Source organism: Rhinoderma darwinii, chromosome 5 (assembly GCF_050947455.1).
Source record: "Rhinoderma darwinii isolate aRhiDar2 chromosome 5, aRhiDar2.hap1, whole genome shotgun sequence".
NCBI lineage: Eukaryota > Metazoa > Chordata > Amphibia > Anura > Rhinodermatidae > Rhinoderma > Rhinoderma darwinii.
The window spans coordinates 306,035,507-306,061,836 of NC_134691.1; the positions used below are offsets into that span (position 1 = coordinate 306,035,507).

General features: G+C 41.2%; 1 protein-coding gene across 2 annotated transcripts in view; it reads left to right on the forward strand.

Moving 5' to 3' along the window:
• The window catches only part of DNAJB6 (DnaJ heat shock protein family (Hsp40) member B6), a 119,662-nt gene extending 97,997 nt beyond the window's left edge, over positions 1-21,665 (forward strand). For both annotated transcript variants that reach the window (XM_075827403.1, XM_075827405.1), the window contains exons 9-10: positions 15,025-15,222; positions 21,083-21,665. In XM_075827403.1, the coding sequence (XP_075683518.1) occupies positions 15,025-15,222; positions 21,083-21,165 (281 nt within the window). In that variant the 3' untranslated portion in view covers positions 21,166-21,665. The remainder of the gene's footprint in view (positions 1-15,024; positions 15,223-21,082) is intronic.
• The last annotated feature ends 4,665 nt before the right edge of the window (positions 21,666-26,330 follow it).

Consider the following 26,330-nt stretch of genomic DNA (forward strand, 5'->3'; position numbering starts at 1 on the left):
GGATACTGGAAATGTAGTCGTGTGAGGATCCTGGAACACAGACAGCTGTATGTCAGCTTTGTTATCTTGGTACTCTAATCCTTAACATATGTTAGGTGATGATTATAAGTGATGTGTAATGGGCTTACTGTCTAGTAGTGCACACGTCTGGTAGCCCATTAAGCCTAAATACATTCTATATACATTTACTATGCTATTCGTGTGTGAGCAATAGTGTAGTGTACCTCTACCATCTTTAAAGAATGCATGTCCCTTTAAGTCTTGACAGGGATTTACTGAGTTCACAACTTCCAAGTTGTATGAATTCGTAATAAGGCACCTTTCAACTTCTAGAGAGACCTACTGTACCCTCGTATGCCTCTGGTTTCATATAGGAGCAATCTGTTTTTTGTGGCATGCTTCATCGGATAACTTCTTTCGGAATAGTCTCATAATATAGCGCTGCACAGAGCATCATAGGATGGCACACGGACTGCACGCGGATCTACCTAATCTCCATCTACTGTGCAGTTTACTGGAGTATAGATTTTACCTGCAATCGGCCATTACAGGAGGGGGAGGGTGACTTTGTTGTTCAATGGGATTACTAACCGTACCAAAAAATTGTCTGCCCCCGTGATCACTGCTTTATCTCGCAGTTCTCCACTTCTGTGAACCTCCCAGATAAATTTACATACATGTGGGAATAATTTAACAGCTATTAGAAACTTTATTCAATGCGTTTTCTTCATTAGGTTTTTCTGCTCCTTACAGTTAAAAGTAGTGTAAAACTATTCGACAGAGTTGTGTTATGCATTATCTTTTGCAGGTAGTTTAGCTAAAAAGACACAAGTTCTGTGTTCCCGTCCTATATATATTTTTTTGTTTAGTTCCTAAGAGGAAAGCGGTAGATATAACTTCAGATCAATGCTGACCGGAATCCAGTGCAAATATCCGTTCCCTTTCTAATACAAAAATAGCAAAACCAGCTTCTAGGCGAGATCATTGTTTTGACAAAGATTTTTGACCTCTTAATGACCAGGCCTGAGTTTTCCCATGAGGGACATTTATGACCCATTCACAGGATGTCATAAATGTCAGATGCGGGTCACACCTCTGGGACTCGCACCTATCTCTAGAATGGGGTCCCCTAAACTCCGTTCTAGCTTTTTGTGTGCACGCTGCCTCCCGGCTACTTCCTGACATGGTCTGGAGTTACAGAAACAGCGCAACTCACTGAGCTATGCGGTTTCTGTAATTACCATAGTAGTGATTGGCCGTTACGGAAGCAGTGTAGCATGCGAGTTACGCTGTTTCCGTAAGTGGCCGGGAGGCAGCGTGAGCACAAAAAGCTAGAATGGGGTTTAGGGGACCCCATTCTAGAGATCGAGGAAGGACCAGCACCAATCTGACATTTGACATAACCCGTGGATAATGATCCGCTACATTTATTTATTTATTTTTCATTTTTGCCTTTCAGCAGTCATCACTTTTTATTCTTTAATTGACGTGGCTATATGAGGCCTTTTTTTTTTGTGGCGCGAATATAGGCAAAAGCGTGTTTTGGCACTTTTTTTTTTTTCTCGGTTTATCACCCTTTTCATGTTTCTCTACTAAATAACCTGTTAAATTAATTCTTCAGGTTATTACGATCTGCTAGATACCTAATCTGTGTAGGTTTTTATGTAATGTATGGGCAATTTTTTTTATCTTATTCTAAATAATGACATTGTGCGCCCTAATAGCTGACTTACTGAGCAGTCAGCCCTGGGGTCCTTTCTAGGACCACAGGGCAGACTTCAGAGGGTTCCCCCAGTCTGCAATTCCATCACCGGGTATCAGGTGACTCGATTGAAGAGAGGAGTCCCTTTTGATCATGGGATCAAAGAGTTAAATAGTTTTGGAGTAAAGCTGGGATCGGAAAAAGTTCTGGCCCCAGCTGTTTAACTCCTTAACGCTCAGTGACGTATTATTCCGTAATGGAAACTATCCCGTTCGTGCTCCATGAAAGAATAGTACGTCATGGGAGGAACGGCCATTTCGGCTGTCTTCCCGACACATACAGGAGCTGTGACAGCTGCTGTCTTGTACAGTGGTTGCCGCAGCTCCTATAGCGGGGACCGATCGCTGTGTCCCCACTGATTTAACCCCTTAAAAGCCGCGTTCAATAGCGATCGCGGCTTCTTAGGGGTTAAGTCACCATCGTCGGCCCGCTACACGATAGCGGCTGGCGATGGTGGCTATGGCAACAGGACGCCTAACAATGGCGTCCAGCTATTCCATCTACAGAAGCCTAGTGGGTCCTGACAAAGTCAGGACCCACTATTCTTGCTGTCAGTGAGTAGCTGACCGCTCCAATACACTGCACTACGCATGTAGCGCAGTGTATTAGAATTGCGATCAGGGCCTCCTGCCCTCAAGTCCCCTAGTGGGACAAAGTAATAAAGTAAAAAAAGTTGTGTAGAAATAAGAAAATAAAAGTTTTAACAGTAAAAATCCCCCTTTTTCCCTTATCAGTCCTTTTTATTATTAATAAAAATATATAAATAAACTATACATAATTGGTATCGCTGTATCCGTAACGCCCTGAACTACAAAATTATTTTATTTATCCCGCGCGGTGAACACCATAAAAGAAAATAATAATCATAAACCGTACCAGAATCACAATTGTTGGTCACTTCACCTCCCAAAAAATGGAATAAAAAGAGATCAAAAAGTCGCATGTACTGATCGAAACTACAGTTCGTTATACAAAAAATAATTCCTTGCACGGCTTCCTTGATGGAAAAATAAAAGTTCTGGCTCTTAGAATAAGATAACACAAAGTAAATTTATTTTTTACAAAAAGTATTTTATTGTGCAAACGCCATAAGACATAAAAAAAAAAACCCTGTAAACCTCTGATATCGCCGTAATCGTATCGCCCCGCAGAATAAAGTGAATGTCATTTATAGCGCACGGTGAACGCTGTAAAAAAAATTAGAATAAAAAAACCATAGTAGAATTGCTGTTTTTTTATTCACCACGCCACTTAAAAATAGAATAAAAACTGATCAAAAAGCTGCATGCACCCCATGAAAGCTACAATGAATTCCTCATGGGGTCTAGTTTCCAAAATAGGGTCACTTTTGGGGGGTTTCCACTGTTTTGGCACCGCAAGACCTCTTCAAACCGGACATGGTGCCTAATAAAAAGGAGGCCTCATAATCCTCTAGGTGTTCCTTTGATTCGGAGGCCGGTGCTTCAGTCCATTACCGCACTAGGGCCACATGTGGGATATTTCTCAAAACTGCAGAATCTGGGCAATAAGTATTGAGTTGCGATTCTCTGGTAAAACCTTCTGTTTTACAGAAAAAAATGGAATAAAAAGGATTTTCTGACAAAAAAAATATGTAAATTTCACCTCTACTTTGCTCTAAATTCCTGTGAAACACCTAAAGGGTTAATAAACTTTCTATATGCTGTTGTGAATACTTTGAGGGGTCTAGTTTCTAAAATGGGGTATTTGATGGGGGTTTCTAATATATATAGGCCCCTCAAAGCAACTTCAAAACTGGAACCTAAAAAAAAAAAAAAAGAGGCAATACTTCGCTTCTAATGAGCATTGCCTACTCCCAGATGACCCCAGTTTTGACAGTTTGCATAAACTGAGACCCATATTAGACTGTTTCAGTGCCCGGTTTTCCCAAGCATACACCCCCGAGAAGTGTATTTCTATTGATGAGTCCTTGGTATGTTTTAAATGGAGGCTTCAATTCCGCTAGTACCTGCCGAGTAAGAGGGCAAGGTATGGCGTGAAGATGTATAAGCTGTGCGAGAGTGCATGAGGGTATACCTACAAATTTAGGCTATATGAAGGGAAGGACACCAGTGTTCAGCCCCCAGAATGGCCCCCCTTAGTGGGAGTTAATGCAAAAATTGTGTGGGATTTGGTGCACCCACTGCTCGACCAGGGTTACCACCCCTACCTGGATAATTTTTATACAAGCGTCCCACTCTTCAACTGCCTCGCTTCCAGAAGTCCTGCGGCACGCTGCACTGCTAGAAGAAATCTGAGAGGCCTCCCTAAGACACTGCTTGGGCAAACACTCAGAAGGGGTAATAGCAGGGCACAATCTAGCAGAAACATATTGTGTGTCAAGTACAAGACGAGAGATGTCCTTGTATTTGCAACAATACATCCACAGCAGTACCCGTGTTCCTGTACGAGGTACCAGTACAGAGACCCCCAAACCAGACTGCATCCTGGACTACAATAGGTACATGGGAGTGGTGGACTTGTCAGATCAAGTCCTGAAGCCCTACAGCACTATGCAAGGTGGTATAAGAAGCTGGCCGTGCACATACAGATGGCATTGTACAATGTGTACGTGTTACGTCGATGTACAAAGGTGGTGATCAAGAAACTTAATTTTTAGGGACCAAGAAGGGGGAGGCACCCAGTACTTCTGGAAGCGAGGCCACACGCATCGTACCAGGGCAACACTTTCCAGGAGAAGTTCCCCAAACTGGCAAGAAAGGAAGAAGTCAAAAGGGGTGCAGAGTCTTCTATAAGAGGGGGATAAGGAAGGACACAACATATCAATGTGACACGTGTCCCGAAAAACCAGGGCTCTGTATGAGTGTGTTTTAAAATTTATCATACATCCCTTACCCCAGTTTTACTTAAACTGTGCAGAGTGCATCAGGGTATCCCCCCTCCTCTTTCCCTTCTGAGCCCTGCCGTGTGCCCAGGCAGCTGTTAACAGACACATTGAGGGTATTGCCCTATCCGTGCGAACCCAGATTACAGTTTATGGGGTGTATGTCTCGGGTCAAAATGTTCACTACACCTCTAGATGAATGCCTTAAGGGGTGTCGTTGTTAAAATGGGGTCACTTCTTGTGGGTTTCAACTGTACTGGTACCTCCAGGGTCTTCTGCATACATGACTTCGCAACAGAAAATCCCCAGTAGGCCAATTGGTAGTCCTTTCCTTCTGAGCCCTCCCATGGGTCCAAACGGCAATTTATCACCACAAATGGGGTATTGCTGTACTCAGGAGAAATTGTGCAACAAAATGGGGTATTTTATTCCTTGTGAAAATAAGAAATTTTGAGCCAAAACTACATATTGGAAAAATTTCAATTTTTTTAAAATTCCCAGCCCAATTCAAATCAGTTCTGTGAAAAAAGTATGGGGTCTAAATGGTCACAACACCCATAAATGAATTCCTTGAGGGGTGTAGTTTCCAAAATGGGGTCACTTCTGGTGGGTTTCCATTGCTTTGATACCTCTGGGGCTCTGCAAATGCGACATGGCACCCGAAAACCAATCCAGCAAAATCTGGACTCCAAAGAACAAATAGCGCTCCTTTCCTTCTGAGACCTCCCGTGGGCCAAACAGCAGTTTATCACCACAAATAGGGTATTGCCGCACTCAGGAGAAATTGGGCAACAAATAAGAAATTTTGATAAAAAATGACAACTTATTGGAAAAAATTACTTTTTTTTTTTTATTTCACAGCCCAATTCAAACACGAGCTGTGTAAAAACTGTGTGGTCAAAATGGTAACAATGACCATAAATTAATTCCTTGAGGGGTGTAGGTTCCAAAATAGGGTCACTTTTGGGGGATTCCTACTGTTTTGGCACCTCAACACCTCTTCAAACCTGGCATGCTGCCTAAAATATATAGGTTCTTTGCTTATGGGGCTTGTGTTTTAGTCCACGAGCGCACTAGAGACACGTGGGACATTTCAAAAAAACTGCAGAATCTGGACAATACATATTTAGTAGTGTTCCTCTGGTAAAACCTTCTGTTACTGAAAAAAATGTGAATAAATTTGAAATTCAGCAAGAAAAATGAAATGTGTAAATTTCACCTCCACTTTGCTTTAATTCCTGTAAAATGCCTAAAGGGTAAAAAGAAAAACTATCTAAATGCTGTTTTGAATACTTTGAGGGGTCTAGTTTTTAAAATGGGGTGTTTTATGGGGGTTTCCAACACACAGGCCCCTCAAAGCCACTTCAGAACTGAAAAATATGAGAAATTGCGGTTTATGTTCTAAGCCTTGTAACGTCCAAGAAAAATAAAAATGTTCAAAAAACGATGCCAATCTAAAGTAGACATATGGGAAATGTGAATTAGTAACGATTTTGGGTGGTATAACCGTCTGTTTTACAAGCAGATGCATTTAAATTCAGAAAAATGCTATATTTTCAAAATTTTCTCTTAAATTTTGCAATTTTCACAAATAAACACTGAATATATCGACCAGATTTTACCACTAACATAAAGCCCAATGTCTCACGAGAAAACAGTCTCAGAATCGCTTGGATAGGTTTAAGCATTCCGACGTTATTACCACATAAAGTGAAATATGTCAGATTTCAAAAATGGACTCTGAGCCTTAAGGCCCAAGCTAGGCTGCTTCCTTAAGGGGTTAAAGGAACAGTGTCACGGGGAAAAAAATTTTAACATCAGTTTGATTTTAGTCTTATTAAAATCTTTTATATTTATTTGTGTGTTTGTGTTTTACTTCTTTTAATTTTTACACTTTTTCTTCCCTATGGGGGCTGCCATTTTTTACTCCATTTCTGTATGTGTCGATTAACGACACATACAGACATGGAATACGGCAGCTACAGTCCCATAGTGAATGCGAACGGGGCCCGTTCCATCCACTATGGTGTACGCCGTCTGTGTGGGAACGGCGCATGCGCCGCTCCCACACAGTCCAAGTTGAACTGAGCGCCGTCCGGCGCCATTTTCCTGTAGTAAGATTATTACTTCCGGTCGCGGCTTCCGGACTTGTGCACTTGGAGCAGCGGCAGCAGACGGAGCGGACGGACCGGAGGGAGCGGCGGCGGCAGGAGCAGGTAAGTGATTTCTATGTATGTTCATGTTTCAGTGTGTGTTTACTAGTGTATGTAAACCTCCTACACAGTGTGTTAGCTCAAAAAATGGCGACACACAGTGTAGGAGGTTTGACCGTTCAATCCCCTCGTTTCTCCCGGCACTAGCCAGGATAAAGGAGGGGGGGATTCTGAGAGCTCACTAGAGCGAGGGATTTTTTTCCAATTTTGCAGCATAAAGCAATGTGGTTGCTTTACCACATGCAATGCTGCAATTTTGGGAATTGCTCCATCTAGTGACCAGCACTGGGAAATATTATAAATTAGAATCTAATTTATAATATTTCCTGACTCATGAAAAAAATAAAAAAAATTAGAACAATGTTTAATCACCTACACACTAATTGTTTAACTAAAAAAAAAATAAAAAATTTTTTTTGCTAACACATTCCCTTTAAGTACAGGAGCTGTTTGTTACAGCTCCTGCTTAGAGAATGAGCGCTCATATGCCTTTTCTACAGCTATGCCAAAAGACATCGATGTAGTGTAAAAGAAGTGTAGTGTGGTGTATAGTCAGGTGGAGAATGCAGACATGGAAAGTTGTGTTTCAGCACTGGGAAAATGCTTCCTATAGGTTTCCAAAACACACAAATGTCGGTTTTTGTTTTTTTTTTACATTGAAAGCTTATACAGTAAAAATCCTTTTAATCCGTAATTAATCGGATTTGATGAGTGCTGGATTGTGAAATATTCTTGGTTGTTGGACAATCAAAGAGAACTATATAAAATGTTCTTGTAAGGCTTCGTTCACATCTGCAGGTTTCCGTTTCCATCACCATTGATTTGAATGGTGACGGATCCGGTGCCAATCGTTTTAGTTTGTCCCTGTTGTGCAAGGGTTCCGTCGTTTTGACAGAATCAATAGTGAAGTTGGCGGTAACCTACGGTTTCAGTTTGTGTCAGTCAGGGCGCTGTTCCGGCGGAAAGCTCCAACGGAACGTCGGAACGGAGCCCTGACTCAGATGTGAACAAAGCCGGAGTAGAAAAGATTGAGGGAGACTGCCTCTAATCTTGTTAAATTCAATATTGTCGTGCAGTCCTATGCAGCAAACCCTTTCCCTCTATATCAGACTTACTAGATTATTGGATGCCAGATTAAAGTCATTTTACTCTAGTGTTGCTATTTATTATTCTTTACATGTAGTGTCTCTATACAATTAACTATCTTTTTATATTCGATGAAAAAAGAAAATAAAATGCAGAACAACGAACGTTCCTTCAAGGACTAGATCCGGCCTAACGTAGACTGATTCGTAGCCACTTGTCAAACAGATATCCATAAAACCAATAACTTGTGGATATTGATGTAAGAGTTCAAAGGCAACTATGTGCTCTATACTTGTACTTACTCTTCACCATGACCTGCACAATTGTCTGTACAGGTGGCTATTGTATGTACAAAATGGCAGGGCAGATTGTTGCAAATTTCTGGTACATAATCTGCACCAAAATTTTGCAAAGTACTGTACAGTACATGTGAATGAAGTTTTCAAAACCAAAGCATGCAGGTTTTGGCAGTGGATCTGCAGCGTATTAGTCCAAGCCACGCGGGTGAGGTTTGAACAAATCTCATTCACATGCTGCTGAACATTTTCCAGATGGAAATCTGAGCATGCTGTGTTTTTTCAAAAGGCTGCAGAAATTGCTGCGGAAAATGTTCCGTCCTGTTTCAATCCCGCCTTAGGCTAACCATGCATTTTAGACTGCTGACGGCTGAATTCTCGTTCGTCCGACAGCTATTCCTTCCAACTCCCCCCAAACACATGCCTGCTCTGCTAGGCCGGGCATGCATGTGTTCTCATGGAGAAAGCTTCTGGCAGCGGCTTATCTAATAATGAACAAATGGATCGGGTATGTTGAAATTCAACATGCCCGAACCTTCTTTTACCCCAACATTTGCCATCGGGGGAGAGTCGGGACACCGCCATACATATTTGATGTGTGGTCGACGTTCATACAATGGCCAGCTTTAGAGCCACCAGCGTGACTGTCTTTATCAGAGCTATAGTTTCTCAACTCTGGTACTCCAGTACCCCCAAGAGGTTATGTTTTCAGGGATGAACTTGGTCAGACACCATTCATAGGTAAGCCCTACTGTTCAAACACACATCCACCAGTAGTATCCGAGGACCCAGGGTGTGCCAAGAAAACCTTCCCCACACCCTTACTCCACCTCCACCAGCCTGAACTGTTGACACCTGACAATGAAGGGTTCATCAATACATGCTGCTTGTGCCAAATTCCGACCCACCTATCACTGTGGTGCAACAGAAATCTGGATTAATCTGACTAGGTGATGTTTTTCTACTGCTCAGTGATGCAATGTTTGTGCTCTATTGCCCACTGAGTTCTGCCTTTCTGTACCCCTTAGGCCGGGTTCCCACGTAGTGTAACTGCTGCAGAATTTTGAGTGGAAATTCCGCAGCATTTACAGTAGCAGCAAAGTGTATGAGATTTAGAAAATCCCATGCCTGCGCTGCGAAAAAATAAATAAAAAAAACCACAGTGAAAGCGTTAGTTAATTGACCTGCGGTGTGGATTTTAAATCCGCAGCATGTCCATTTATGCTGTGTTTTTGTTGCAGGTTTTTCCCAGTGCTGCAACTTGTGCTGTGGAATCGCTGCTATTCCACCGCAAAAATCGCAAGTCGGGAAAAATAAATAAAACTCCTGCTTACTCAGAACTCTCTGCTGTTGTGTCCAGCCCGGCCTCCAGGGATGAGGTTTCATCTAATGTGACTGCTGCAGAAAATCACAGGCTGCAGCGGTCAAATGGGATGAAATGTCATTCCAGGAGGCTGGGCTTCAGGACGTCAGAGGGACATGTCGCTATGGTTACGGCCGGGGTAAGTATGAAAGGGTTTGTTTTGTTTTCTGCAGCAGAAATTCCACCCGAAGAACCACATCACAATGTGTGCGGTTTTCCGGACAGAATGTGCTGTGGGTACTAGGTCGGATACGCTGCCTAGTTTTACGCAGCGTATCCGACCCCTGAGAAACTGGCCTTCGACTTCAATGCCACTCAAACGGGTGGTCTGCTGTTATAGGAATGTGTTAAGGAAAGAAGGATTGTGTGTTTGGACACGTTAGTTGGAGCTCCAGTAGTGTATTCGGCTGAAATTTGCTTGACTGCACCACCTGTTAGGCCCCATACACACGAACGTGCTTTTGCAGCCGCAATTCCCCCGAAAATCCAGGGGAGAATTGCAGCCCCATTCATTCCTATGGGGCCATGCACACGACCTTGGTTTTCACGGTCCGTGCATGGCCCTGGAGCCCATAATAAGGCTTGCCTGTTCTTTCTGCGGTCCCGGCTCGCGGCTGTCACTCCGTTGCCGGCCGACCCGGAAATCACTTCCGTGCACATGGCTACAGTAGTGTGCATGAGGCCTTAGTCAAAAAAAATTCCAGCGGTGAGGTGTTTACGTCCACAGGATCATCTTTTCGCTGGATGTTTTTCCTCGATCACACAATTTTCTGTATACTCTTGACACTGTTGCACTAGAAAACTCCACAATTATTTTTTTTACATTTTTGTATTTTTTTTTTCTAAAGGGAACCTGTCATTAGCATTTTAGGTATCAAGCCAGCAATACCTTGTGAAAGTGGGTGAAAAATCATTGTTAGCTAACTTATAAATATGTTCAAAGTCGGCTCTGTACCTCTGTTTTCAGTGGTCCCGAGACGTATGCAAATGAGCACAAGAGTCAAATCTTCACTCAAAGAGTCAGGTTTTCATTCCTCTGGCGTTTCAGAGTTGGCTCCGCCTCCTTGTTTTTGATTGACAGCTTCTCTCACTCCACTGCACATGAAATCCCGCGCTTGCGCATTGAGACAGTATAACATACGACGACGAAAGGGGGTGTGTACCTGCGCGGCGCATGCGCAGTTAAATATTTCAGTATGAATGAACCAGGGAAGGGTGGTGAGGCACGCATGCGCGATATTTGAAAAGAGATTTCGGCATTTAGGGCTGGACAGCCGGCGTATGTGGGCGGAGTTAAAAACCTGCGTCACAAAGTTAAAATTAATTACCATAAAAGACGGTAAAAGTTTAAATGACAATCTTTCGGGCAAGAGGAGGATGTGAGGAGAGAAGAACACATAAATGAACTATGGACAGCTGCGGCCACTAAGGGGTCAGGACGTTTTATAAGGTAAGATGGTGATGACAGGATCCCTTTAAATACTGGCCCCGGCTAGTCTAGCACTGATGACAATTGCTCGTTCAAAGTCGCTCAGATTGCTGAATTTTCCCATTCTAAAGGGGATTTACACTGAAACTTTATTCTGTACTCCGTGGTCACGTGTCTAATTTTTATACAGGGAAGCTCCAGTAGTGAAAGAGCAGGTGAAATTGCAACAAGTGTTTTCTCTGATATATCCTCAAATAATGACTTGTTGGGGGGACTTAAAAACACACTTCTACCCTTTTTTTCTTTTAACCTTGAAATTGTCTGTTCCATCCTAAAGCAGATGTCTGTCGGGGTATGCTGGGAGTTGTAGTGTTGCAACAGGTCCGGAAACACCGGTCTAGAGCAACATGTAAGCAGTCTAACAAACTCATCTGCTCTGTAAATGAATGTGAATTTATAACGCAAACCAGGGTGTTCTGTAGAGCGTTCGGGAGAAATTCACTGGTTGGCTATCATGTATAGGACTGTACATAAACATGGTATTAGCTTTACTGAACAGTGGGGTATTTAATGGTTTAATACAGACTCGATTGCTAAATGTCACCAAGGTCCTATTTATAAGCTGCACCGAGCTATAGGAGCATTCTGTTTACTAAAAGGGTTTATGGGATTACAAGTGATAGTCCGACTGAAGAATTGCTGATCGCTGCAAATAAAATATTTACAAATCCAACGTCTACAAATAAAGGGGTTAAACACCAGTGTGATTGTATCTCTAATCCGCTCTGCTTGTGCTCGCTGTAATTGTAGTTTACCCTCCGGTTTCTATGGTAACTAAGGTTCAGAGCTCTGAAGGCCCAGACCTAAAGATAGATGTACGTGTACAAATCAAGATATTCTAAAAACCTTGGTATTAAGATTGAAGCTGTAATCATTTAGTAACCTCCATCCTAGAAGGCTGTCTTGTCATCACTGTGGTGGTCTATGATGATGAAATGCATCATGCTTTATCATAATGGTTCACTCCCCTTATAGGCGAAGTACGCCTTTGTACATTTAATTATTCTTTTTTTAAACTAAAATAATCTAGGTGATTTTAAGACATGTTACAATTGGCTTTAATAAAAAAAAAAATTTTTTACGCTATCCTATATACATAGAAGCTATATCTTGTCGTCAAAGCCGATTCCGCCAGGTCATCTAAACTGACAGCTCGGCCGCAAGTTGGTCCTGTGTGTCTCTGGCGTGTCTAGAGACAGGTGGCCCTGTTCAAGGTTGCCTAGAGACTTGTTGCTAACTGAATACTAGGGGGTGACCTAATGTGTCAAGTCGCGTGACTGGTGCCATGTTTAGTCCTATTCCGTTACTCCTTAGATGCATTACACAGGACTAGTTCTTGGATTATACCATTCTACTATCTAGACGGGCCTACTGCGCTAATATAAGAAATATATGTGAGCACAATTTTAAATACATGTATATTACAAAACTGATTTCCTATTCTATAAAAAGAAATACAAAACCAGGGCAACCCCTTTAAATCGTCTTGCCAGTCATGTAACTTGTCTTCCTGTTCCCAATATGACACTTTTTGATCACAAGTGTAGAAACGTCTGAATACTTGAAACCCAACGGGTCATAGATGTTGGTTTATTCATTTGTAAACATGCCCAAGAAGCAATTATGTGAGGTGTACAGAGGTGTACGGTGGGTCTCCTTAGAAGTCTGCTGGATTATGGCTCCTACAACTTGGAGGTTGTATTAAAGCATTAGGTTTTATTAAGACCTGAATCCTAATACTTAATAAAAAGATGGGGTAGTAAATTTGCGACTTTCAAGGACATCTGATGCAGTCCATTTTTCAGACAATCTGTCAGTATTGTTTGCTGTGCTAATATTTTTGCCTCAAATCATTAAAAGATGGAATATTAGTCGATTTCTCTAGTAAAATCCACTATAGCTCACAATTCTCAACCGTGCTGTCATTTTACCGAAAAGTTAAAGCTAGACTACTTGAGATGATGTGACACATTTATGACTGCATGTGCCTTCTTTGATAAATCTGTCACAAAAAAATCACTGCTATTAACTTTCATGCTGATAGAGATGCGACTTTTCTTTTAGTTATTTGCAACTTTTTTGTGACTTTTTAAAAAGTGTCTAAATCCTGTACAAGCGGTAAACTTTCCACTCCTCTTTTTCAAACTGATGCGCAAATGGTTAATGGATGTCACACAGCATATTCTTTTGGAGTAAAATTCGCCCGGAAAAAGCCTATGTGCTGATGGATCTGCATTCTTTAGGTTATTAGATTACCATTTGCATACTTTTAGTGTTATACGGTTTCAACTCAGATCTTACACAAGAAGTGTGAAGTGTTTGACATATTGTTGAATTCTTGCACGATTTTCCCTGACTCTTTAGTATACGACTTCCTTGAACCCCTGGGGGCATTGCTTCACCGTTTACCTGAACTTCGAACACTTTCTAGATATCATGAGTTATTTTGTTTCATGTATTTCCTTATATATGTAACATGTCATATCTTGTTTGTAGTTTAATAATTCATGGGACATATATATATAGTTTTATGTAACATAGGAGTCACAAGTACAAAGAATGCTCATATAGTAATTATATTTCCTGAACACGTAAAATAATAATGTATCCTATGTGAAAGCGGTCTCACTGAGATATTTAAAGCCCCTTCTTCCACTGTGAATTGCTTTCATACATGGGCAGAATGTAACACTTGGGATTTCTCAGCAGGAGTAGGCTGATCTGCAATACTGACGGACACATCTGACAGATATGGGTTACCAATCATCCATATCTGCTAGTGGTCAATAGAATCTGTCATTCAAGAGTTAATGTACGTGCTAACTTGACCCTCAAACAATGACCTATGCCATTCTGTCCGATGATATTAAGATATGGATATTCTACTTAAACATGTCTGAAACAAGCCAGCTCTACATATATTCTCTCCGTTTATAGCCAACTAACTTTTGTCTAGGCTTTTATGCTAAAATAACTCTTCAGTTTATTGTAGTGGAAATAGGAAACCTTTATTGAGAGTGTAACTTACAAATGCCAAGAACCATTGTTTGAAAGGGTAACTAAAGTTACTTCACACTGTAGTAAAACCACATCATTACATTTTTGTGGTGCCATAATGCAGTTTTCTACAAGAACAGCTTCTTCAACAAGAATAAAAATGGTAATGTGATTAGTCAGAAGCAAAAACATAATATGGTTGTCACTTCTGATTGTGTTCACATGAGAATTTTTCTTAGAACCGTCACCTATGGTTCAAAACGTCTTGGTAATAGAAAATACTGTAAATGAAAACCAGTTTGGACAGATGTGAGTTTGTTTGGTGTGCATTAGGCCCCCTCCAAGACCGCCAGTGCTGTTTTAAGAGAAATAATAATGCAGTTTCCAACAAGGGGGGACAGTTTTGTTGTTGTGGGGGGTAAGCATTGGAGCAAAACACACAAATTTAGTGTTGGATGCTTACCGGAGAATGAAGTAGGACCACTTTCTGGCCTTCTAGAAAGAACTCAGTCGGAGAAGACAAAGCAATCGGTTTCCGACTTTGGAGCAGATGACTATTGCCGAACAGCCCGCATCGATAACATGGCTTTTATGTGCTGTCATAAAGTCAATATATTTTCCTCTGGAGGAAGCAAGCTACCCCAGCCTGGCACTGTACAAAACACATGCATTTTTGGTATGACATTGTTGTTAACCTGTTCTTTACATCACCTACTCCACCTGTATGTCTGGTTTAGGACAATGCAAATTCGATCTTCTAAATATTCTGTGATGGCTTTCTAATGAGAAGCTTTATTTATTAACTTGTGATTCAGTTACACAGTTTTCATGCCGCTTGGTAAGGTTCCAGTTATGATCCTTGAAAACCATCGATTTCCTGCTTCCAGCCTTATCAATAAATGTGATCTATCAATCATTTTAACCTTTTTTCCTTCTCTCCCCTCTTTTTTAATAGGTGTAGCTGATGAACTTGCCCTTGCAGAAGAATGTAGACGTCGGGGGCAGAATGCTTTACCGTCAAGCAGTAGGACTTCCAGATCTCACCGACCATCTGGCCCTTCCAGGCATGGTCATAGCTACATAAGTGATGAGGAAGAGGACGATAGGCCGCGAGGAGCAAACCTCATTGGGGATTCTCACCTATATTCATCAGGTGTGCAAAGAGAAAATGTGGAGGAGGTTATAGATGATAACGTGTACATCAGCCAGTCAAGTAAATGCACAACACAGCCAGAGAAAAAGCACAAACGCTGCTGCATTCTGCTGTAAAAAAAAACAGGTTTCCATGTCTACATACAATAGGGTTATAGATATTGATTATAAAACAGTTCATGTTCTTTAAGTGCTCCTGTAGAAATTGCCAGAAATATGCTCCCAAAATTGTTGTAATCCACTTGTAATTATTCCAAAGTAAATTTAGTCCCATTCCAACAGTAAATTTCCACCTTTTTATCATCATGTTTTAGGTCCAAAATTCTGTGCTGATTGATTTCTTAATATAGCCTTATATTGATTTAGAACTTTGTTTTTCTGATACATAGCTCCAAATCCCTGGCATATATATAGATTTAAAAGATAACATGCAGGCTGCCTGCAGCCGCCACTAGAGGGAGCTTATTGCATAATGTGATATTGTTGATCAATAACATTAAGCAGTCTGCTCCCTCTAGTGGTGGATGCGGACAGTGTTCTCTATTATATCTTTTGGCAGTCAGAGCTATGTTTTTATATAATAAGAAATTTAATTGGCACAGAATTTTAGTTTTACTTAGATGAGAAAAAAAAGGTAATTCAAGGCTAAATGTTTACTTTACATTTTATTATATATTCACATGTTGACCCCTGCCACAAAACAAAAATTATAGCAAAACTGTATGTAATACATGCAGTTGTATCAAAATCAGCAGTCAGTAGTCCACCCAATACAGACCACAGCCGCATAAAGTCAATAGTCTGTTGTCAGAGAGAGTGAGCAGCTGTAGGGCTTACAAATTCCTGTAGTTCTTGACTTATTACATTCAAATGGCTCCATTCTCATATGTTAATCTACGCTTGTTCATGAGGATATTACTATAAAAGTGTAGCCATGCAATCCTAGGATTTCTTACCATGACACATGTTTTTCACCATGCAGATTTGGGATAGCACATTGCTGCTCTGTCAATTACAAGCCCCTTGGCATCGACGTAGAAAAGTGGAATTTGCATGTTCTTCTTCCAATCCGCTTTACCATATTCTTTGTTGATATAAATGAATCGTAATCCCCTTCTTAGAGCTGCACGGTCCAGTGTAATCCTCCTTTGCTTAGGATGGCGCTCTTTTTATGCAGCTGTAACGATTCTAAGGTCTAAAAGAAGGTCACTAACCGTATGATCAGTATGAGAAGAAGCATTCTCTGCAGCGACAGGTGAGATTTCAGGCTGCAAGGTTTGAACTTTTCCCCCGTACCTCCCAGGTGTAGAAGGCAGATTCACACTTGATGTAGCTATGAAATCCTATAACATGTCTGCCACCTAGACTGACATGAAGGACTTATGTAAGATGCCTGTATATGTCATTTCTGGGCATATAATGTATGTTTGTATGTATCTGGATGAATACTAACTGCAAGACAACTTAAAAAAACAACTCACAGTGCTGCAGTGCCTCCATCTTAAACACCCCCTGCATGACATTATAATACTTTATATCCTAAGAACACTTTGGAAGTGGAAGACTATCATGACCTAGAATCACACAGTATCCTACAGATTATAGTTTTCTATGCGGTCATACAAAGGAAAGCGGTTTTACTCCTATGTTAGTATATTGGTAAAGTCTATCTAGAATTTTCGGATTTCTCTACATTTGCTTTTTTTTCTATTCACAGCGAGCTTGTTACTTGTCACCGTGCTTTAAATTTAGTTAACCGTTAGGGTATGTTCACACGGCGGGGGTCCGTAACGGCTGAAATTACGGGGATGTTTCAGCCTGAAAACATCCCCGTAATTTCAGCCGTACCGGCATGTGCAGGCGCTTGAACGCCGCGTCAATTACGGCCGTAATTAGCGCTGCTATTCATTGGAGTCAATGAATAGCGGCTCCAATTACGGCCAAAGAAGTGACAGGTCACTTCTTCTACGCGGGCGTCTATTTACGCGCCGTCATTTGACAGCGGCGCGTAAATATACGCCTCGTGTGAACAGACAAACGTCTGCCCATTGCTTTCAATGGGCAGATGTTTGTCAGCGCTATTGAGGCGCTATTTTCAGACGTAATTCGGGGCAAAAACGCCCGAATTACGTCCGTAAATAGGCCGTGTGAGCATACCGTTAGTGTCTTATATCATTTCTTCAGGCTTTTTAAATGAAGTTTTTTTATTTAATAAAGCAAGGGGCATCAGAAGACTTTTTTCTTTTTGAGCAGTTTATCAATGTCAGGGTATGTTCACACGGCAGCGTCCGTAACGGCTGAAATTACGGGGCTGTTTTGAGGAGAAAACAGCCCCATCATTTCAGCCGTAACGGCATGTGCAGGCGCTTGAACGCCACGTCCATTACGGACGTAACTGGAGCTGGGTTTCCATGGAGTCAATGGAAAACTGCTCCATTTACGTCTGAAGAAGTGACATGACACTACTTGGGCGCGGGCGTCTATTTACGCGCCGTCTTTTGACAGCGACGCGTAAATATACGCCTCGTGTGAACAGACAAACGTCAGCCCATTGCTTTCAATGGGCAGATGTTTGTCAACGCTTTCAAGCCGTAATTTCGGACGTAATTCCAGGCGTAAAACGCCCGAATTACGTCCGTAAATAGGCCGTGTGAACATACCCTTAAAGTTTCCAAAGACATTAGATGACGGTCGTCTGATTTTGCTCCCTTATGACAAGATCGGGCAAAAAGTCTCTCTATCCACATGTACCAACACACACCCCTGGAGGGGGGAAATACAAGCAGCTGGTTTATTTCCCAGCAATGGTTTGGAAACAACTATGAGAAACTTTTCAGAAAGAAAACACTTGTTCTGCCCGGCTTCTTCTCTACTACACTCAGTACAGGCAGCCTGCGTTGTGCACTCTTTTTAGAAGTAGAGAGCAGAGAACAGGCATTTACTATAGAAAGTGCAGGGACCACTTTACTCTATCACACTAAGGCCGGATTCACATGAGCGTGTGCGTTTTGCGCATGCAAAAAACGCTGCGTTTTGCGAGCGCAAAAGGTCCGCCAAAGCTCTGTGTGTCCTCAACATATGATACGTGGCTGCGTGATTTTCGCGCAGCCGCCATCATTATGACACTCTGTTTTTATGTTTGTATAAACAAAAGCACGTGGTGCTTTTCTGTTTTCATTCATAGTTTTGACTACTGTAGTACTACCGTGTGCCGTGCGCGGTTTTCAGGCACCCATTGACTTCAATGGGTGCGTGATGGGTGAAAAACGGGCAAATATAGGACATGTCGTAAGTTTTACGCAGCGGACATACGCTGCGTGAAAATCACTCAGTTTGAACGGCCCCATAGACTAACATAGGTCCATGCGACATGCTTGAAAATCACGCACGTTGCACGGACGTATTATACGTTCGTCCGAATAAGCCCTAAGTCTAAATTTGGACTTGGAGTTTTCCCACTAAAAACACTAAAAACATTTTTTAGCCACATGATAGGTGATAAATGTATGATCGCTGGGACCCCCACCAATCACTAGAACAGGAGGAGGATTTTGAATAGAGCGGCAGTCATACGTGTGCCCTACCGATCCATTTAATGTCTATGGTGTTCCGTGAGTTTAGCGCTCTGCTTTTTCAGTCCACCCCGACAGACATTGAAGGGAACGACATGGCACATGCACAACCACAGCTCTATTCAAAATCCTCACTGCGATTGTGCAGTGAGGAAGAACGGTGGCTCGGGACCCCTGTTCTAGTGATCGGTGGGGATCCCAGCGATCATACATTTATCACCTATCCTGCTGGACCGTGGATTTATCTATCCTGTGGATATCTGAACATTTTTCTTCATGGGAAAACCCCTTTAAATTGAGTTCATAATTTTATCTTTTTCTCCATCATCCTTCAATTCTGAAAATTACTCAAAGTTGATATCTAATTTTGTGGTATAAGCTAAAATTTCTTCTATTAAGCTTCTATAGTCCTGATGGTATGCTGTAAATTCAAAAATCTGAGGCCACTTCCTCCACTGGGGGTTGCAGTCTGTATTTTTTTCTGTAGACTAGCTCTATTGGGCCAGGATCCCACACCGTTTTGATGCAGTTTTTTGGTCCGTTTTTTGAGCCAAAGACCGAAATAGATCCAGCAGGCATGAGCAGTAGAAGTCCTTGTTTTAGGCCTCATTCACACATTGCCGATTTGGTCAGTATTTTGCATCAACATATTGAAGCCAATACCAGGACTGAATCTTTAAAACGGGGGAAATGTAATGGAATGATTTATGCTTTTCTTTGCACCCACTCCTGATTTTTGGCTTCAAATACTGATGTAAAATACTGAAAAAATCTGCAATGTGTAAATAAATATTTCCATTTATTTTGAATCCACTCATGGCATTGACTCAAAAAACTGAATCGAAAACTGCAGTTACGTTTTTTCAAAAGGCGCTTTGTGTGAAACCACCCTAAGGACAAGATCACACACATACTGTTTTGATTCCGTTTTTGGCTCAGGTTTTTTTTTTTTTTAGCAAAACACAGGGGTGGTCACGAAAGAAAGGAGATGCATCAGTCTTTTCTTTATACCCTTCCTTCCTTTTGGATCCACTTCTCGCTTTGGCTAAACAAAAAGCTGCGCCAAAAACTTCATCAAAATTGTGGGTGATCCTGGCCCTAGGGTGGATTCACCCGTGGCAGATTTTGTTTCAGAGAATTCTTATGCATTATTTCCAAACATGTGAATGGGGTTGTTTCTGCAGCAGGTGTGTAGATTTCTGCAAGGTCCATTTAGCTTATATGGAACTGATTTTCAGTTGCAGAAATTTCTGCAACAAAATCTACCATGTGCGAATCAACCCTAAGAGTACGTCCACATGTAGCGTAAACACTGCAGAATTTTCAACTGGAATTTTGGAAATTCTGCCGCGTATTACAGTAGCAGCAACGTGGATGAGATTTGAAATCTCATCCAGAGGATGCAGAAAAAATCAGCAGAAAATACTTGTGGAAATTTACCTGCAGTGTAGAATGTCAATCTGCAGTATGTGAATTTCTCTCGCGAAAGTGCTGTGGAATTTCAACGTGTAAAATCCGTCCGGAAAATCTGCAGTCCTTACGCTACATGTGGCCGTACCCTTAGGGTGTATTCACATGCAGCAGATTTGTTGCAGTTATTTATTCAACTATCCCATTCATCTGAATGGAGTTTGCAAAGATCCATGCACTTTCCCCATTTAGATGTATGTAATGGATTTTAAAAAAATCTGTCACGTGTGAATATGCCCCTAAAAGTATATTCGATTAGAAGAAAGAAACAATGCCGCATTTGTCCCTGGGCAGTGTCTGGTACTGCAGTTCATCCCCACTCACTTGAAAGGGGCTGGGCTGCAATACCAAACACATCCCATGAACAGACATAGCGCTGTTTCTGGAAAAAAGTTCACCCATTTTTCTAATCCTTTAAGGTATATGAGCTCCACAGATTAGAGACATTATTATTGCAGATTTATTCCAGATGGTAAGTTTTGCTGGTCTGCAAATTTTTTGAGAAACTGGAGATTCATGTTAATGGTTTAGACAGTCTGTGCAGGAGGTCTTCAGATCTCCTTCTCTTTGAGATTTAACATTGGGTTGCATCACAAGCTTACGCGGAAGGACCTGCTCTTTGTGAATGGATTTGCAGAGCATCTCTAGTTCATATTGTAGTGGATTGGTGCTATAGTTGTAAATAGGTTAACGGTAAACTATTGTTGGATTCATGGTCAGTAAAAACAAGAATCTCGGGTACTTTCAATTAAAGCAAGAATGTAAATGTAAAGAAGCCTCACAACCTACCAAAGTTGTTCATAGACCATTTTTTCTCAGGATACAAAGAAGGAAGCAAGAGGAAGAGGCAAAAGCATCGAGAGGAGCAAAAGAAAATCAAGGCTTCCAAACCGTACCACTAACGTGGACCCACAAGATCTACATACCATAGACCGAAGAGCACCACCGTTCCATGGCCGCAACATTAACACCTATCTGGTTTTTGTATATATTTTTATTTGAAGCTTTGTCACCTTTTATTAGACTGAAATAAAAATGGCCCATCTTTCTGCACACTGTGTATTAGTTTCCCTCTGCTGATACATCTTATGTGTAAAACAGCGCTGCTCAGCTTAGGGAATCATCTTCACGGGATGTTGAATAGATTGCGGTGCCCTTGAGTTTGGTCAATGCTTTTGTTATTTCCCAGAATTTTCTAAGGGCTTTAACTTATATTGTGGTTGCACTAGAAATTGTTGTTTTCTTTTTTAGTGTATAAAGCAGTCGGTACATAAACATATATAACATGCTTAGTAGGAAGGGATTTAAATTTGGCAGTAGTACAGGTTTGCCAATGCTTGTTAAAGAAAAAAAAAGTGTACCCTGCCTTGGAAATAAATGTGCCACCTTGGTTCATGTGGAATGTGTTCGGTGTTTTTTGTGTATCTCATGAGGTGTGTATTTCTTAGTTCTCATAGAGGTTGTTTTATCAAGACATCCCCTTTTTATTTTCCTAACAGCGGCTTATGGATGTCATAGAGGTGGCTCAGCAGACCATCTATTAGCCAAAGTGGAGAGCCACATGTATTGCATGGACAGCCGTAAATGTGAATGGCCAGCATGTAATGCTACGTTTCCCCTGCAGGGGCACTGCAGGAGAAATGTATGATGGCCACAGCCCATATCCTGAGAATTTCTGAATCTGGGCCAACTGCGATCATAAAGACAACCTCTATAAGTTGGTTATTAATGCATAGATTTAGCGCACAAGGGGTTTCAGCCCTGTTTCTTGCCAATTTTTATTAGTATTGTACATTAAATCACTGTTTTATGTGGGATTAGTAAAAGTTCAACTTCATAATGTAACATTAGCAAGATCGTACATATCATAGTGGCAGGGGCTGTAGCTAAAATAGGTCTCATGGAGAGGGGGGACCATAGCTCAGAGAACATTTTGAAGAGTTACCGTATTACGTTAGTAAATCAGAGCATGTATACTCCGTTCTTTTAACCATAGTTACTTGGAAGTGGAAAGGTCTTAATAAATAGTTTGTGCAGTGACATTTCGGGGGTTTTCTAGGTTGAAAAGTTGCGATCTGTGGGCTAGAATAGATCGATAATAAACTGTGTAATATCCTCAGCTTACCTATTCAGTTTCATTTTGGCGGCACTGCTCGCCATTGGTCCCATTTTATTTAGAAATTAATGAGATAACATGACATGCGCAGTGACTTCATGTCACCACAACTGCCAATCACCACCTCACGGACACTATGGATGAAATATCACAACAGCCGGAAGCAATGAACTGCCACAGTCACGTGATGTGCTACTGATGTCACCCCATCACGTTCATCTCTAAACAATGGGTGGAATGCTATTGGTAAGGTGAGTATATTACAAAATGTATTATTTTTAGATTAAAAAAAAAAAAAAAAAAAAAACTTTAAAATTGCAACAGAGTTTACCTTGTCTTGTTGAGGGCTACAAAAAAAATTAAACCTGAACTAAAAATTGGACGTGGATGAGACCTTCAGCTTGGATTTTGTTTTAATGTAAAAGAAAAAAAAAATGCGAAAAATAAAAAAAATCGATGCAAGTGTGATCTTTATGGCTCAAACAAAAATTGATTTGAATAATTTGGAAACTAAACACATATAACGAATACAACGTCATTTCAGTACCTGGTAGTTACCACTTCCTTAGTGCTGACTAATACATTAATGACACATGCATGCAGTCTGCCTGTATTACCTAGATGTACGCTATACCAAGATGTCATTCAACTTCTCCAAGCCCAACACATACTGCAAAGCTGATCTCAACGATTATGGGGTATTTAGACTAAATCTATTGCAACTCAAGTCATTTATTTTTTTTTTTTTTTAAATGATAACTGATAATCGATAGACTATTTTGTATTGACTTCACATGGTTATATAATTATGACCAGTAATAAATGTGACTAGCCTCTGTTCACACTGTTTCCTTTTGATTTCAGTTAACAGTAATTTACTTAGTTAGATCAATGCCTAATATAATACAACTGGTTGTTTAGCATTTGTCACACCACTTGATAGCAGTGATCTCCCAAATGTGGCTCTTCAGCTGTTGTGCAACTACAACTCCCAGCAGATCCTCACAGCTTCAGGCAGGTTGGGCATTTTCATGCTGATATAGAGATGGGTCTTCTACAAACTGATGATACCAATTTGGACCCAAAATCTAGAATGGTGTATGCACACACTTGTCTGCTGTTGACGGCACTTGGCTTGCGCATGGTGACTTCTATCTAATGTTCTCCCGGCTTCAAGGCTACTGAAACCAATTAATGCTGCTCCCAGATAACCGTTCTTAATCTGATTATTGCTTCCAGGGCCAGTTTGGGATTCAATAGAGGAGTGTTTTCTACATATTTCAGTACTTGGTAATCCAAATCTGAGCTTGTTCGGTTTGCGACTTCATAGTTAGACTGTTATAACATTATTCCACTTTGCAATAACTGCAATTATCGGTAACTACCCTGTAAGTCAATGTGTCACCATTTATAGAACCTTGAAACACAACTTTGGTCAAACCAGAGACACCCATCTGTAGACAACTCTGTTTCGGCATTGTTGCCCCTCATCAGTACAAAGTATGGTTCTGGTTGGCCAGATGAGATGCCTTTTGAAGTAGCTCTTGGAGGGTACAGATTCTTCTTGCAGGGATTCAGCTGGTAGGGTCTTAAGGGCTATGCTACTTGGAAAAAAAATAGGGGACTACCCTGTAAGTCAATGTTCGACCCTTTATAATAGCCAAACCTGAGACACCTATCTGTAGATGGCACTGTTTTGGAGTTTTTGCTCCTTATCCGTACAGAGTAGTGTTCTGTCAGCTGATGGAGTGCTATTTTGCACACTTTTTTTTTTTTTTTTTTCCAGGGAGTATAGCCTTTAAGACTCTCATTCAGTCAACATTATCTTATGAATACCTCATCATAACTGAACCATCTTTACAGGGGAAAATACCATAAACAACAATAAAGTAAGACTGGTATTTATAGTGCAGTAAGGATTGGCACCTCTGATCAGTTCCCTTTTTCGAGCAGGGCAGTAAACAATCCTTTTTGCGTTTATCAATGGGGGTAAGCTATTGAACAGACAGTGAATACCCAAAGACCAGGCTTCCAGGGTGCCTTCTTTCCCACCCAATAGCTGTCAGCCCCTATACAAAAAATAGGACACAGCAAAGATAGTTAAGGAAGTAGATCTAAGTATGCATGTGGATCCGTAACTTCCAACCTTTTTACCACAGAGGAAAAATGTTTCCGGTCATGGGGAACCCCTATAACAAACTAGCTCATCCCTATTGTTAGGTCTCAATCAGACAGGCCATAGATCCCTATGGTGCAGTAAGTTCAGTGCTGTATGTATGAGGCCTAAGGCTGGATTCATACGAGCACATTACGTCCGTAATGGACGGAACGTATTTCGGCCGCAAGTCCCGGACCGAACACACTGCAGGGAGCCGGGCTCCTAGCATCATAGTTATGTACGAGGCTAGGAGTCCCTGCGGGACGACTGTCCCGTACTGTAATCATGTTTTCAGTACGGGACAGTAGTTCCACAGAGAGGCAGGGACTTGCGGCCGAAATACGTTTCGTCCATTACGGACGTAACATGCTCGTGTGAACCCAGCCTAAAGGTGATGAATATTGCTGCCCTCTGGGGAACCACTAACAAATTTACAAGTGATTCTTGTGTTCCTCAACATTCTGGTTGTAGATTAACAGGGGAATATGTAAAATGAGTGTAAATTTCAGTTTAAGGTAATTAAATAAGGAATTTAAATGTAATCGTTCTTATATTGAGCTGTACTCCTATAAGGAAGCGTAGGATACTTTGACCTCTGGAGTTAAGTGCTGAATCTGCTGATTTATCAGACTCGCTGTGTATTCTTTTGTCAATCGAGCAATGAACCCGCATGTAAATTTGTTACGTCCTATTTAATTATAGGAGATGTACAGGATTAGAAAAACATGACCACTTTCTTCCAGAAGCTCCATCTTGCCTGTCTATGGGTTGTCTGTTATTGCATCTCCACTCCATTAAAGTAAATAGGGATGACCTAGAATACCACACAACCTATGGACGGGTGTTGGACTGTTTTTCCAATCCTGTACATCCCCTTTAAGACTGTAGCTGGCCCTATTACCTACATTGATATTTTTTGACCACCTTTCAAAAAAAGCTGGAGAGAAAACTGTAGCACAAGGTATTAAAGCTGCTGAGAAGCTTTTTATTACTGTATTTTGTGCGATTAAAGAACATTTTTGTTCTATTTAAAAGCAGCTTATTTTATTTCTGAGAACAATGTGCAGCCTGTTCCAGACCAGAGAACATTTTGTGTATGATTCAGTGTGACTAATGTATTGTAATTACAATAAAGATCTACACTAAAAACAACTTGTGTCTTTTGCCATTTGTAAAGCTGCAAAGAAACATGTTTAAACGTCTTGAGTGTAGAAGTTGTACGTGGGTTTGATTACAGCTCAATTCCCTTTTTTTTTTCCTGAAATTTTAGTCTCCTATATTTAAGGGGTTGCATAAAATTAGAAAAACATGGCTGCTTTCTTCTTAAGACAGTGCTACTCCTGTCCATGCACTATGCCTGGTATTGCAGCATAGCCCCATTCACTTAAAGGGGTTTTCCTAGTTATATTATAAAAAATTGGCCACGGTAGGAGGGATGCAAAAAAAAAAAAAAAAGCCATTGCTCACCTCACAGATCCTCTTCGTTTCAGCGCCGCCACTTCAGTTCCTCCCAGCCGCTGTGTATTGACATAGCTGCAGCCATGATGTGCTTGTATACCCACATGATTGCTGCAACCAATCACTGGTCTCAGTGGGAATACGGCACATGATCGCTGAGGCCAGTGCTTGGCTGGAGTGATCACGTGGGCATACGGGCACATCATCGCTGCAGCTATTTAAATAAACAGCGGCGGTGAGGAACGGAGCGGCAGCGCTGGAACGACCGCAATCTGTAAGCTGAGTATTGGCCTCTTACCTTGGCCAATTTTTTAAATAACTCAGAAAAAAAAATA